This window comes from Watersipora subatra, chromosome 9, assembly GCF_963576615.1.
Source record: "Watersipora subatra chromosome 9, tzWatSuba1.1, whole genome shotgun sequence".
Lineage (NCBI taxonomy): Eukaryota > Metazoa > Bryozoa > Gymnolaemata > Cheilostomatida > Watersiporidae > Watersipora > Watersipora subatra.
In genome coordinates, this window is record NC_088716.1 from 15781735 (window position 1) to 15793924 (window position 12190).

At 37.7% G+C, this 12190-nt stretch overlaps 2 protein-coding genes across 2 annotated transcripts; both read right to left on the reverse strand.

Annotated features, from left to right (window-relative positions):
* Nucleotides 1-1032: 1032 nt before the first annotated feature.
* On the reverse strand, nt 1033-8479 carry LOC137404831 (caspase-1-like). Its single transcript, XM_068091059.1, has 4 exons — nt 8263-8479; nt 7440-7604; nt 5662-5774; nt 1033-1760 (listed from the first exon to the last, which is right to left on the reverse strand). The coding sequence occupies exons 1-4, from the start codon at nt 8477-8479 to the stop codon at nt 1608-1610; spliced, it is 648 nt and encodes a 215-aa protein (XP_067947160.1). The 3' UTR covers nt 1033-1607.
* Nucleotides 8480-9459: 980 nt separating this feature from the next.
* LOC137404832 (malignant fibrous histiocytoma-amplified sequence 1 homolog) lies at nt 9460-11660 on the reverse strand. Its single transcript, XM_068091060.1, has 2 exons — nt 9656-11660; nt 9460-9560 (listed from the first exon to the last, which is right to left on the reverse strand). The coding sequence occupies exons 1-2, from the start codon at nt 11658-11660 to the stop codon at nt 9460-9462; spliced, it is 2106 nt and encodes a 701-aa protein (XP_067947161.1).
* Nucleotides 11661-12190: the final 530 nt, after the last annotated feature.

The window sequence follows — 12190 nt, forward strand, 5'->3', positions numbered from 1 at the left end:
AGTACTACAGAACTTGCACGGGTACTCCAAGAGTTGCGATAGGCGACGGTGAGAAAAAAGAGAGCAGGGTATATTACAAAAAAGCACACCATCTCATTCACTTTTATAAACGCTCCTGATTGAAAATATACCTTAAATAACCTAAAAAGTGTTGAAATTAACCTAAAAAAGTGTAAAAAAAGCCTTATTAGTGTTTTAAGCATAAATAAAATAAGATAAGACAACTCCAATTTGAGTGGTTTGAGACTGATGCATTGTAGACTAGCTGTCAAACACATTGCAAATTTTCATTGTTCTCTCCAACATTATTGACATGTATGACGGCATAATCATGTGTATGCAGTCTGATCAGGAAAACAATTTCAGTAAACTGCATATTTGGAGTCGTGTTACAGTATGAAAGACAGCTCTCAATAAGCCTCTTGATGTACGTGAAGCAATTCCCGTAGACGGGTAATGCAGCTAGTTATATATAAGGAGCCCACTCACTTAGTTGAGCAGAGCAAATGGCCATACGCTCCTCGGCTAGTGGATTTTCCTTCTCTAATAAAAAATTGAATGGAACCACAAACAATTTATTTCTTTATGAAATAGTCTAGATCGTGCCTAGTAAAGGCCAGCAAATTCTTTTACATTGGTGGCAACAGTGGAATTGCACCTCTGCACCTTCTTTCACAAAAGTCCATTCCTGAGGTTTTGCATTTCACCTGAGGTCAGCACTGTGCACCTACACCCTTCTGTCTCTTACATAAATTATTAGTAATAATCTCAGTAGCCTGTTCCTTTGATTTAGCGGTGTATTCGTGATCTTACATAGCTATTAAATCTGAAACTAGATTGCTTTCTCACATTGAAATTTACTCAAAACGCTAACTCAACATGGCGTCAGCCGGATTTCTGTACTCGCGAATAACCTTTGCCTTTCCAGGGGTTTCAGTTCAATGGGAACGATTATAACGGAATCACGAAATATTAAATTTAAGGTGTGATAACTCCTTGAAAACTAAACATTTATTTTATAGTTATCTCCTGGCCATTATAAAATGTATATATACAATTTTGGTACAGTATAGCATTGGCAATGAATATGAAACATGTTGAAAGATTTCTTTTAACAAAGCCTATGATATTCAGATTCTGGTGTTCACCGATAATCCAATCAAATTGATAAATTGTCATTCAAATTCAAAAAACTCAAATTCAATGCTTGTTGATAATCTGAACTAATGAAGATTATAACTCTTGTATAAATTATATATAACAACCCTTTTGTATATAACTAAAAAAGAACACACCGTTGGAAATGCTGTCCTTTTTAATGTGATTCAAACAGCCTGCGAAATATGTTTGGTTGCTTACAAGAAGTGAATAACCAGTACATGGTTATGTCAATAACAAATCGGTATGTTAACAGCCTGTGCTGATTTGTCTGTGTTGGGCTGTTTCAACCTAACTGACATTAATTGACAAATACACATTTATGAAACTCAGGCTAAGGATTAGAAAGCGCGTACTGTATACATTATAGCAGCGTCTGCTGAAAGTTGTCTACTATTTACAATTCCTGTGCAAAAGTTTGTGATAAGATAGGCAATCAGAAAAGTGTTTTATTGTCCTTCAGTTGGCGGAGGAGTGTAGCCAGGAAATAGGTAGAGCTTTTTACCATCAGTTGGTAAACACATCAGGGTGGGCTGCTGTCTGCTTACTCTTGGATAGCTGTTGTTAACCACTATGCTTTTTGCTCTGACCTTCTTTGTTATCTACAAGGTGAAGGATACTTTAGTGTACAGGGTAAAAGCCCTGCTTCAGTTGCAGGAGTATTATGGTAGACAGGAGAACAGGCTTGTGAAGAGGCATAAGTTCCTGATGACTAGACATGGAAGTGATAGAGCTCTTATAACAAGTTGAGAGTTTGAGCAGATATGATGAGGTAGCTATTGATGCTGATAGAGTAAGGTTTGCTCTAATAGTGGCAGTCAACGGGTTGAGAGATAGAGAAGTGAGTGGAGACCAGATGAAGAATAATGATTCGACATGAGATATGTTGAATGAGGTATTGAGGACTAGAGAGTTGGTGAATAGCTTGGACAGGTTGTTGAGAGTGGAGAGTAGAGGTGGTGACTTGAGAAGTGAGATTAAGAAGGGGTAGCGAGGGTGTCAAAGGAAAGCAGTCGAGATGTACCCTAGAGGTAGTAATAGACGGTGCGATTTGTCAAGCATACCGTAAGTCCTTATGCACAAGCCATGCGGCTTGTCGTTGGGCGCGGCTTTTGGTTCAAGGTCAAATGCCGCGGCTAAAGCCAAGTTTTTAAAATTTATGTGGGGCTTAGGGTGGCTTCTCGATAAATGCAGTCTATGCTCAGTTCAGCGCTATAACCATAAAATTGCAGTCATGATACACTTTTATGTACAGGGTTTTGGCGACCTACTCGTTTATTTTTAAGGTCATGTTTATGAAATACTTTAGACTAAAGAAGAACTTATCGCTCATACCACAGTCGTAGGTTATTAATACCTTTTCATTCTTGACCGGCATATTTCCATAAACGTGAAGCCCTCTAACAGCGCAATAAAAATCTAGCTGAGGCACGGCAAGTAAATTCTTGATGCAAGGGTTTAAGAATTCGAACTTGGAAGTAAAAGAAAATTCTTTTCACGTGTACTGATGTAGCCTGTTTTCCTATTCAAGAGGATGGGGCTATAGCGAAACCCGCCTCAACACTATGGCTCCCGAAGGGGTCAAGGACGACAAAACCTCCGTCATTAACCACGGTCTGTGGGCATATGCGGCTTGTTGGATTATTTTTTCTTTCGTGAATCATCTGTTTTCGAGCACAAGCCGCGCAGCTTGAGCATGAGGACTTACGGTATACTCCTCTGGAGGTAGTCCTAGAGATAGTAGAAAGTATTATTGAGATGGCAGTGATGATCGTGATGTTAGTAGATATGGGGGGCAAGGAGTTGAGAGTATAGTAAAGATAGGGACAGTAGGAGGAATAAAGACAATATGCTAGTAGATATGGAGCAAGGAGTTGAGAGTATAGTAAGGATAGGGGGAGGAATAAAGACAATATGCTAGTAGATATGGAGCAAGGAGTTGAGAGTATAGTAAGGACAAGGACAGTAGGAGGTATAAAGACAATAGCAAGGAGAGGTATGTCTCTAGAAATGAGCAAAAGGTAGTAGGTAGTAGAGAAAGTAGTGGAAAGAGTATGCTACAATTGCGAGTGTAGTGCTCATGAGATGGGGAGTTGTCCCTTCATTAAGGGTTTTCCTTGTAGAAAAAGATTCTATGTACCCCATAATCGTTGGGATAAAAGCGGAAAAGTGGGATACGACAGGCGAGATAGCAGCAGTGGACTAGTAGGTAGTCGAGATAGTAGTAGGAATAAATCGTTATAGCTAATACTAGATAAATGCTCGACATCGCCCGTGTAATAAAAAATCTTTGCACAAAAAATTTATTTTTCTAACATACATGCATACAACATTTACCATTCTAACTTTTAAATGAAAATGTTTGTTTAGTTCTGTGTATTTCTCTATTGCCCAATTCAAATATTTGAATGCTCTAGGTTCCCTTGTCACTGGACTCAGTCAAGACCACAAACCCATTGTTAGTACATCGTTACTCTTAAAAACACACACAGCCTCTGTTTGCAGTGAGCTAAACAGGCATCAAACTTGATCTTCAAGGGCTACTCACACATTAAGTTAAATTTATTATATTAAATTAATATATATCGCTATTATAGCAAACTAATAAACAGGCAGTCCCATGCTTCAGATTCTCATGTGTAATAACTATGTGCACACTTATTCTTAGATGTGCAAAAGTGATTGAAATCCAAATTTTGTTGGGGTCAAATCGTTAAGGACTCCAATAGCCCGGGTTCAATTCCCACTCCGTGTAGTCTTTGTTCCTAACACTCTCAACATGGCCTCAGATAGACAGACACGACTCTTATTATAGCAAAGATTAGATGAATGCCCCGTGTTGCTCAGGAAATAAAAAAGTTTTTGCACAGAAAATTTATTTTTATTGAACATATACAACACTTGCCATACTAACTTTTAAATGAAAATGTTTGTTTATTTCTGTGTGTGTCTGGCCAATGCACAGTTCAAATATTTGAATGCTCTAGGAATAAATAAAACAGATTGTGGAAACATATTTCTTACATCTTATGCTGCACATTCATACAAGATTTATAACAGAAAATAGACAGTGGAAGGTAATGTAGTTGCTATTGGTTAAGTTTCTTTATTCATTGAATTTTAGTAACTTAAGCTAGTCTAAATCTTTAGTATAATAAAAGCTGTGTTCATCCATCAGAAGCCAGCACTATGAAAAAACTAGGTCGAATTCCCGGAGTTGCACGGGCATTAAAAACAGCTTATAAACAGTGACAGGTAAAGCTAATGGCAAGTGGCCTACCACTTGCCATTAACCTGGCACATTGCCAATGGCTAATTTGACTAGGCTATTAAGCGAACTTACTAAAAGGAGCCGTGAGAGCAAGCTTTAGTGACATTGCGAAACGCAGATTTGCGTATTTTAACCCAGATAACAACTCATATCGCCATATGAGCCCAATGAGTCTCCCGTAGCCTAATTATTTAGGTAATAGCCGAGTGAACGGGAGGTTCTAAGATCGAATCTTCTGCCATACGGATTTACCATTGATAGATACTAAACACTATAGACCGAATCACAGATGATAAAATTTGAGATTTATTAAAAAAATATTGCAACTAGCAGGAGTCGAACTCGTGCATTCGCGTGCATAGAATCAAACCAACCACACTACAAATAAGGTTAGGAATAAAAATAAGGCAGGGATTTAAAATTGAGGTTTGGAGTAATTGTACATATAATCGGATATATGATCTCTCACGGTGCATGGAACTGTGAGTGTGCTAGATAGCACGCATATGTTAAATAACTTTAACTGGACATTCAAATGACAAAAAGACAAAAATACAAACACATGATTCTATATTATTAGATAGGTAATAAGGGAAAAATGTCACAATAAATGTAAGTCTGAACTAGAATTAATCATTTCCTGAAGTACAAAATGAGCAGTTTTCTTACGGTTTATCAAATCATAAAACCTACTTTACATCTGCTGAGCCTAAAAAGCTGGGAGTAAGAACTTTAAGCATAACAATCCATATAAATCTCAAAGTCTGTGTATCCGTGTGTAGTTCAGTATGTCCAGCTATAGCTAATGAAATATTGGAAATAAAAATCCGTATCGCAGAGGATTTGATCTCAGGACCACTTGTTTGCCAGGAAAATGTCTTACCAATTTGGCTATGCGAGTTTGATGGATTCATTGAGCGATATATGTCGCCAAGTGGGTGAAAATATGCTACCGCTCTCCGTTACAGCGTAATATAATTGTATTATTGCTCTCTCGTGAGAACATGTAGTTAGCTCTTATTAGTAAGCTTACTCAAATTAGACATTGGCAAGGTGCCATGCTAATGGCAAGTGGCAGGCAACTACATTACCTCCCATTGTTTATAATCAGACTTTTAATACCTGTGCAACACCAAGCAATCAGCTGATATTTACTATGATAATGTTTAGTCATAAGTGAAAAATGAATAAAGAGAGTTATTGACACTATTATAGCTATTATTAGGTAGTACCTGCTCCTCAAACAGCCTCTTTACATCCCGATGACAGCTGTGTTTGTAGAAAGCTTCCACAAGGGCTCTTATAAAGAAGGAACCATGAGCATAATCTAATGTGGAGATATAACCTGTAAATACCAACACAACGGTAGCTCCACTTATCAACATCACGAATCACGAATCAACATCGTATCTCGAGGGTGCACTGTACATGTATATATCGCAAAACCTCTAATTGAACGCCACTTCTATTTGAATGCTACATCTGTTTGAAAACAATCTCTAATTGACTGCCGAGAGAAGGGTTGAAAAATATAGTGCCACCCTCTTTTTGAATGACACCTCCATTTGGCCACATTGACTATCTTTGATCTTTATGAACCCATAATATTAAGTGATCAGTAGAAAAGTGTCCACAAAATCATATTAATGATGAATCGTTTACATTAATAACAATCAATTCTCTTGTTCCCCAACTCCAAAGCTTTTCACTTTTTTTCATTAAAACGTTGAAAGCCACCATAGAAATAATCAATAAAGGTCTCAGGCAAATAGTAGTGCCTTTTTTAATGCAGTCTTGATACTTCGAAGTACATGTACTTAGACTATAAAATGATTTAAATATATGTTGGTCGATGAACTTTGAAGTCGATGAACTTTAGAAATAATTACTAACTGTCTTAGGCTAATAGTAATTCCCTGTTTAACGCAGTCTTAATACGTCAAAGAACATGTATTTGAAAATCGGTTTGTAATTTATGGGCCAAAGGTTACGTTTAGCGAGAAAATTTACGCATTTCAATTGAGCTTTAATTGGACGTTAATATCGACTAGTTCAGCAGTGCAGAACAAAAATATGTCCTCAAATTTAAAGTGAAATGAACATTGAAAATGTTAACCAATTGCAAAGTAGGACATAGGCTATAATATCAGCGGGGGTCAATTGCAAGCAATAGATATCATCTGGTAGAGATATTTTTCAGTTTCTCAATGCATATTTATTAAGAGATCTTTGACAAATTTGAGGTGAGTTAACAGATTTATTGTATCCAAAAGGTTTAATACCGATCCACTGAAAAATGGGAGCAAAATATAGGCAACACCGCTTCGCTTGTAATAGGGCTAAACTTATCTTCCAAAATTCGGACAAGCCATTTAAAAAATACACTGCAAGTCTCTATTGGAGCGCCGCCTCCAATTGACCGTTGCTATAGAAGAAGGGTTGAAAAACAGAGCGCCATGGCGTTCAATTAGAGGTTTTACGGTATATAAAAAGTTTTGTGAATAAACTCATCTCATTATTGTTTAACAACTCTGAGCCGTGGAAAATGAGGAGCTGCAGAGATTGTGCAGAAATATCTGTTACCAGGGAAAATGGAGAGATTTATGATTAAAGATGATCCCCATTACTAAACATTAAAAAGTACATAAACCATAATTTTAGTGATCAATTTAAAACTAAGCAAACCTTTGCATGACATGAAAATATATTACCTACAGTTATTACAAGCTGAAACTCACTATGCGTATGTAAACAGGAGTTGACAGAGAGTCTATAGTCTAAATATAACCAGCAATACTTGAAATGTCTAGTGTCTAGTTTCAACTACTAAACTGTTTAACAGAAGGTCCACAGGCTAGCAGGTTTAATTATTAAGAAAAACAGAGACAACAATATAGGAGAATTTAAACAGATGTAGTACATATCACCTTCTCTGTGTTACAATCCAATTTATAGGTAAGATAATATCCTACCAAAGACTCTTTAATATACGCATAAGTAGATGATTTACCAGGAAAACTCGGATTCATGATGAAAAAGTCATCCCCAGCCAAGAAATCAGCTGAGTTAGTACTTGTAGACTTAGAGCTAGATGTGGAAGGGATGGCAACAGTTGGAGTTGGTTCTGGAGATCTAGAGGAATGAGGGATATTCCCAAATGGTAGATCATAGCCACCTGTAATAGATATTCATATGTTATCAGCAGCAGTACAATTACTCTGTGTTGTGGAGGAGGTAACAGTAAGTAATTTAGGTATATCAGGTGGCGATCAGAACTGTGAAATGGATAGTAAAGATCCTCAGGGCGTTGTGTGAAATTTGTTGATTTCTGTAGAGTTGTCTGCTCTCACTATGCATACATAGAGTTACCATGAACCTTATCAAAAGCTATAGACACATTCAATCAGCGAAACCACATCAATTGATCCATAAATTCTTTCACTTTTTTCAACTTCTTTCTATTTACGTGAGATGCAATGTTAGTCTTTTTATGATGAAGAAATTTCCTAATCCTGCCGATCTAAAGTCAGTAGTTAAATTACCCACAAATCTCATACTCTTACAGCTATAAAACACATAATATCTCTATGCCTACTCTATGGCAGGGATTGCCGACATGTGTTAAACCTTTCAGTATATTTACTTAATACAAAGATATAAATTATATGATTAATTTACTACTACTGCAAGACATTGATGTAAAAGGAAACCATAACCAAATGTCAGTGAAATCTGATGGTTCTTGCTACTAAAGTCAGCAGGTAAAATTTCTCAACTGGCAGTAAGTCTTTGGCTGTATAAATTAAAGTGTAAATAGAGAATTGTCAACCTACCTCCAGAGCAAGCTTGAAAAATAAGTAGCTTGGGTTTTCCTGCCATGTGAGGAAAACACCGAGGAGACAGCAGATCGTATACTGAAGTACGAGGGATTGCTTGTCGGTCTGTACCATAGAGATGTGTCTCATTCCCGTGTGTCATGACTACGAGTACAAACATGCCATAGTCTTTGTGATCTTCAACCTCTGTCTCCTCACGTATAACTCTCAGCATCCCCTGTATATATTATATGAAGTTGACCTTCACTCTGTATCATCTACTTAGTTGTTCATTTTAAGGCTGCTTACGAAGATAAAACAAGTGGTCTTACATTTACTAGCTACTAAAAGCTATGAAACCAGACAGACATGATAAAAAAAGCTCAATCTTTCGATCTATCATAATTGCGCTGTTAAAACTTCTGTTGCCATGAAAACCAACATTGTATATAACAGAGAAAGCTTAATGACAGGATTGTCTATTAACCTGCGCAGGAAGATTCTTATGGATTTTGGTTACAAAAGACAGGCTTTTAAAGAGCCCATCTATATTTTGCTGGTCTATTTGTGACCCAGCTCTTTCACTCCCGACGCTGTCTGCGCTGCCATCAGGTGCAGCGAAGTGGATGTTGTTGATGACCAAACAACGCCCTCTCACAGGAGTTGTCATCTCATAGACCTAAACAAAACAGTATTGGAAGTTGAAAAGAGTTCCAACTTTAACGATCCTTTGGAGGTGCCATGAATGATAAAGTTTCATACCATGAAAAGAAACTTACAGATGACGAATTAAAGAGCTTCTTAGCCCAGGCTTTTCTACTTGGTTTCACTCTCAAGCTGATGATAGCCAACTCAGCTTGATGTTCGTCCAAGTAATCCAAGCTATCAGACAGCTCACTGTCATCACCTTCAGGTGTCAGTTGAGATTGGAGTTGTACTCTCTCCCCTCTCATATCTTGTATGGATGATGATGATGCAACTTGGGGCCTTAGATGTGCTGTAATGTTGATCATTTGGTAATATATGGTAACTAAGTGCATACATGGAGAAGAAAAAGAAAACTTGACTACAAGAAAAAGAACTCAAGAAAAATCAGGCTTTAAGTATTTTGAGCAACTCTATTGTAAAATTCCACAAATTCCATTATCAGAGAATATGAGTGCTTCTTCTTTAACCAATAAAAATTAATTATACTATAATTATACTATTTGGAAGTTACACGGATCGCTTACTACTTGAAATGGCACGTCTTTGAGAGATAACCTTGGACAGGTACTCTGTCACTTTCTGTGTTTCATCAACTGAAATACTGTAACCTGCAACAAAAAGAATGATTAACGCAAATACATGTTCTTCTCATAGCAACCGTTGAAACAAAGCGACCATTGAAACAAAATTGAAATTTACTCACATGGGTAGACGAGTGGAGAGGGAACGGTGGGCCTCCCACTTGCCGCGCCTTTAGCACCTCGCTTGCTGCAGAATGTAGGCTGAAATCCGGAGAAAGCTTTCATATCAACTTTTAATTGGCATTTCATAGGACTATCAGCTACTGTTGAGAACACGGGACAGAGCCAATCTGGATCCACAAAGGTGCCAGGGAGAGGATCCCGTAAATACAGACAATGGGGGCAAACAACTTTACCTGACGGTCGACAGGCTTTCCAAGTTGATGTGATGTATTCCAGGATAAGCTGAGTGGTTTTTATGAGACGCTCCCAAGATGAGGCAAGCAGTTTCGTTGAAGTTGAAACTTGAACAGTAACTTTTTGCTCTCTGAAGCAATGAACAAAATGGGTTGAACTTTCCCCATGGTAAATCGTCGAGCCGTTGTTTCGTATTATCATAGTTGAAGGAAGACTGGTTTCTTCATTCAACACATCCAAGAATTTCACTATCGCTAGATGAAATCCGTAGATGGGTAAAGGCAAGCCTCCAAACTCTATCTCAAGTCGAAGCTGAAGATCTCCATCCGTCTCCCAAGAGCCATCCATGCTAGACTGAGAGGCAAAAGGAATAAGATAGTATTCTTTTGAACGCTTATGTACTGGCCCATGCAACACCTTGAAGCTCTTCAGTAGTTCTACAGCCACTTCAAAGGGAAACTTGCCTGACTCCTTTGTCAACAGATAGTACAGAAGAGCTGAGTCTAGTATACCATCATGTTTAAAGTCTTCAACCATTTCCTCATATTTAGTTCTGTTTATCTGTCGACCTTCATACAGAAATGATGTAAAGGTAGCCAGCCTTTCTTTCCATTTCTCTTCCGCTCGATGATGAAACAAAAGAGATATTGTTTCACTGATATGACGAATCTGGTGAAAGACAAATGGTTTGAGGGATGCTATTTGGTTATACCAAAGGATGCTGCCAGTGTTATGCATATATCGTAGCACTGTGTGAGATTCCTCGACGGAATACTTCTCCTCAATAAGTGAAAGATTTATGACTGACTTATCAGTTTGATCCGTCACAAACTGTGTGATTTCATTCCATGCTTCAGGAATAAATGTTTTGAATGTTTTACATCTATTACCTAAAGCCAGCTTGAGGTTCTCAATGTTTGATGTTTCTGCCTGGTTATCACTGAATATAAAAATTTCTTCGGGATGGAATACTGGTGCTTTGGTATTCGACAAATGTAAGACCTTCTGAAACTCTCTCTGCTTTGCGCCATGAAATTCACTTTCCTCTGTTAGCATATTTCCCCGAAGTCGCTCAATCTCCTCCAAAAAGTTGTCTTTGCAGACTTCTACATGCTGACTTGCGACAGCATCAGCATGAGTGAACACGAGTAAAGGCGGGCCAAGAAGGGGACAAGACAAATATAAATGAGACATCCAGTCCCAGCACGTTTCTTTAGCAGCCACTTGTGAACCCTTTATGTGTGAAATTTCCCGAAATTGCTTAAAACTCACAACATACAATGGAATGTTATTTTCCTTCAGAGCATATTGGTAAGCAATATGGTAAACATCCTGGCCTCCGTGATCGATAAGGTTGGCAGTAGTTGCTGCTAGCTTTAAATCGTGAACTTCAAAGCCTTTTGTGGCTTCATCTATGAAGGACACGTCTGACTCGGATCGCATTGTCAAAACACGTTTCCCTTGCCGGAGACTTTTAACGATACTAGTTTTTCCAGCAAGGGAATTTCCCACAATGGCGACTGGTGCATTACAGACTTCTATTTCTCTTCCCTGGCTAAGTGCTTTGAAATATTCCCGAATTGCGTGAATTCCATCCTGGCATACAGCGTATGGAGGAGATATTAGTTTTGCACATCCATGACAGTACAGCTTTTGAAGTTTGTTGAGAGCCATAACCTTTTCATCTATCTTTGTAAGTTCATAGTTATAGCTGATGTCAAGCTTCTCCAACTGACTCAACTTGCTCAGCCTACATAACAACTGAAGCATATTAGTCTTATCTTAATATTATTTATAATTGTATTTCTTTACTAGGAAATCTTAACAGTAACACTAACACAAACTAGCATCACAACCATAATATTCCATCTTATTTCAATTGAGTGTATATTCTACCTCTAACAATTCAGTACTAATAATTAACCTTATCACACCTGCTGAACATGTCAAAGAGACGAGATAGTAGACATAAAATGTTCTTTAATCATAACAGGTGTTTCTGTAGCAGTTTTGAAGAAACAAGAATTTTTGGCTAGATAATTTCTTTCCCAGTTATTCACAACACTGACAAATGGCGCCTGGATTCCTTTGTTGGAAGGTTATAAGCGTTTATAAATATATAAAATGAAAACATATCTTAAAGGTTAGAATAAAGTAAATTAATCGAACACACCAACAAATTGCAAGGCAGTGCACAGGGTGACATGCTAAATTATCATCGCAGGTTGATTGTAAGCAACAGTATAGAGATATTTATCGGCTTCTAAATGCATATTTATTTAGAGATCCTTGGCTAGCAG

Coding starts and splice junctions, on each gene's coding strand:
- LOC137404832 (XM_068091060.1), bottom strand. CDS start 11,660: ATGCTTCAGTTGTTATGTAGGCTGAGCAAGTTGAGTCAGTTGGAGAAG. Junction 9,561..9,655: donor CTCTCCACTCGTCTACCCAT/GTGAGTAAATTT, acceptor TTTTTGTTGCAG/GTTACAGTATTTCAGTTGAT.
- LOC137404831 (XM_068091059.1), bottom strand. CDS start 8,479: ATGCTGAGAGTTATACGTGAGGAGACAGAGGTTGAAGATCACAAAGAC. Junction 7,605..8,262: donor TTTTCAAGCTTGCTCTGGAG/GTAGGTTGACAA, acceptor TATCTATTACAG/GTGGCTATGATCTACCATTT. Junction 5,775..7,439: donor CATGAATCCGAGTTTTCCTG/GTAAATCATCTA, acceptor TGGTATTTACAG/GTTATATCTCCACATTAGAT.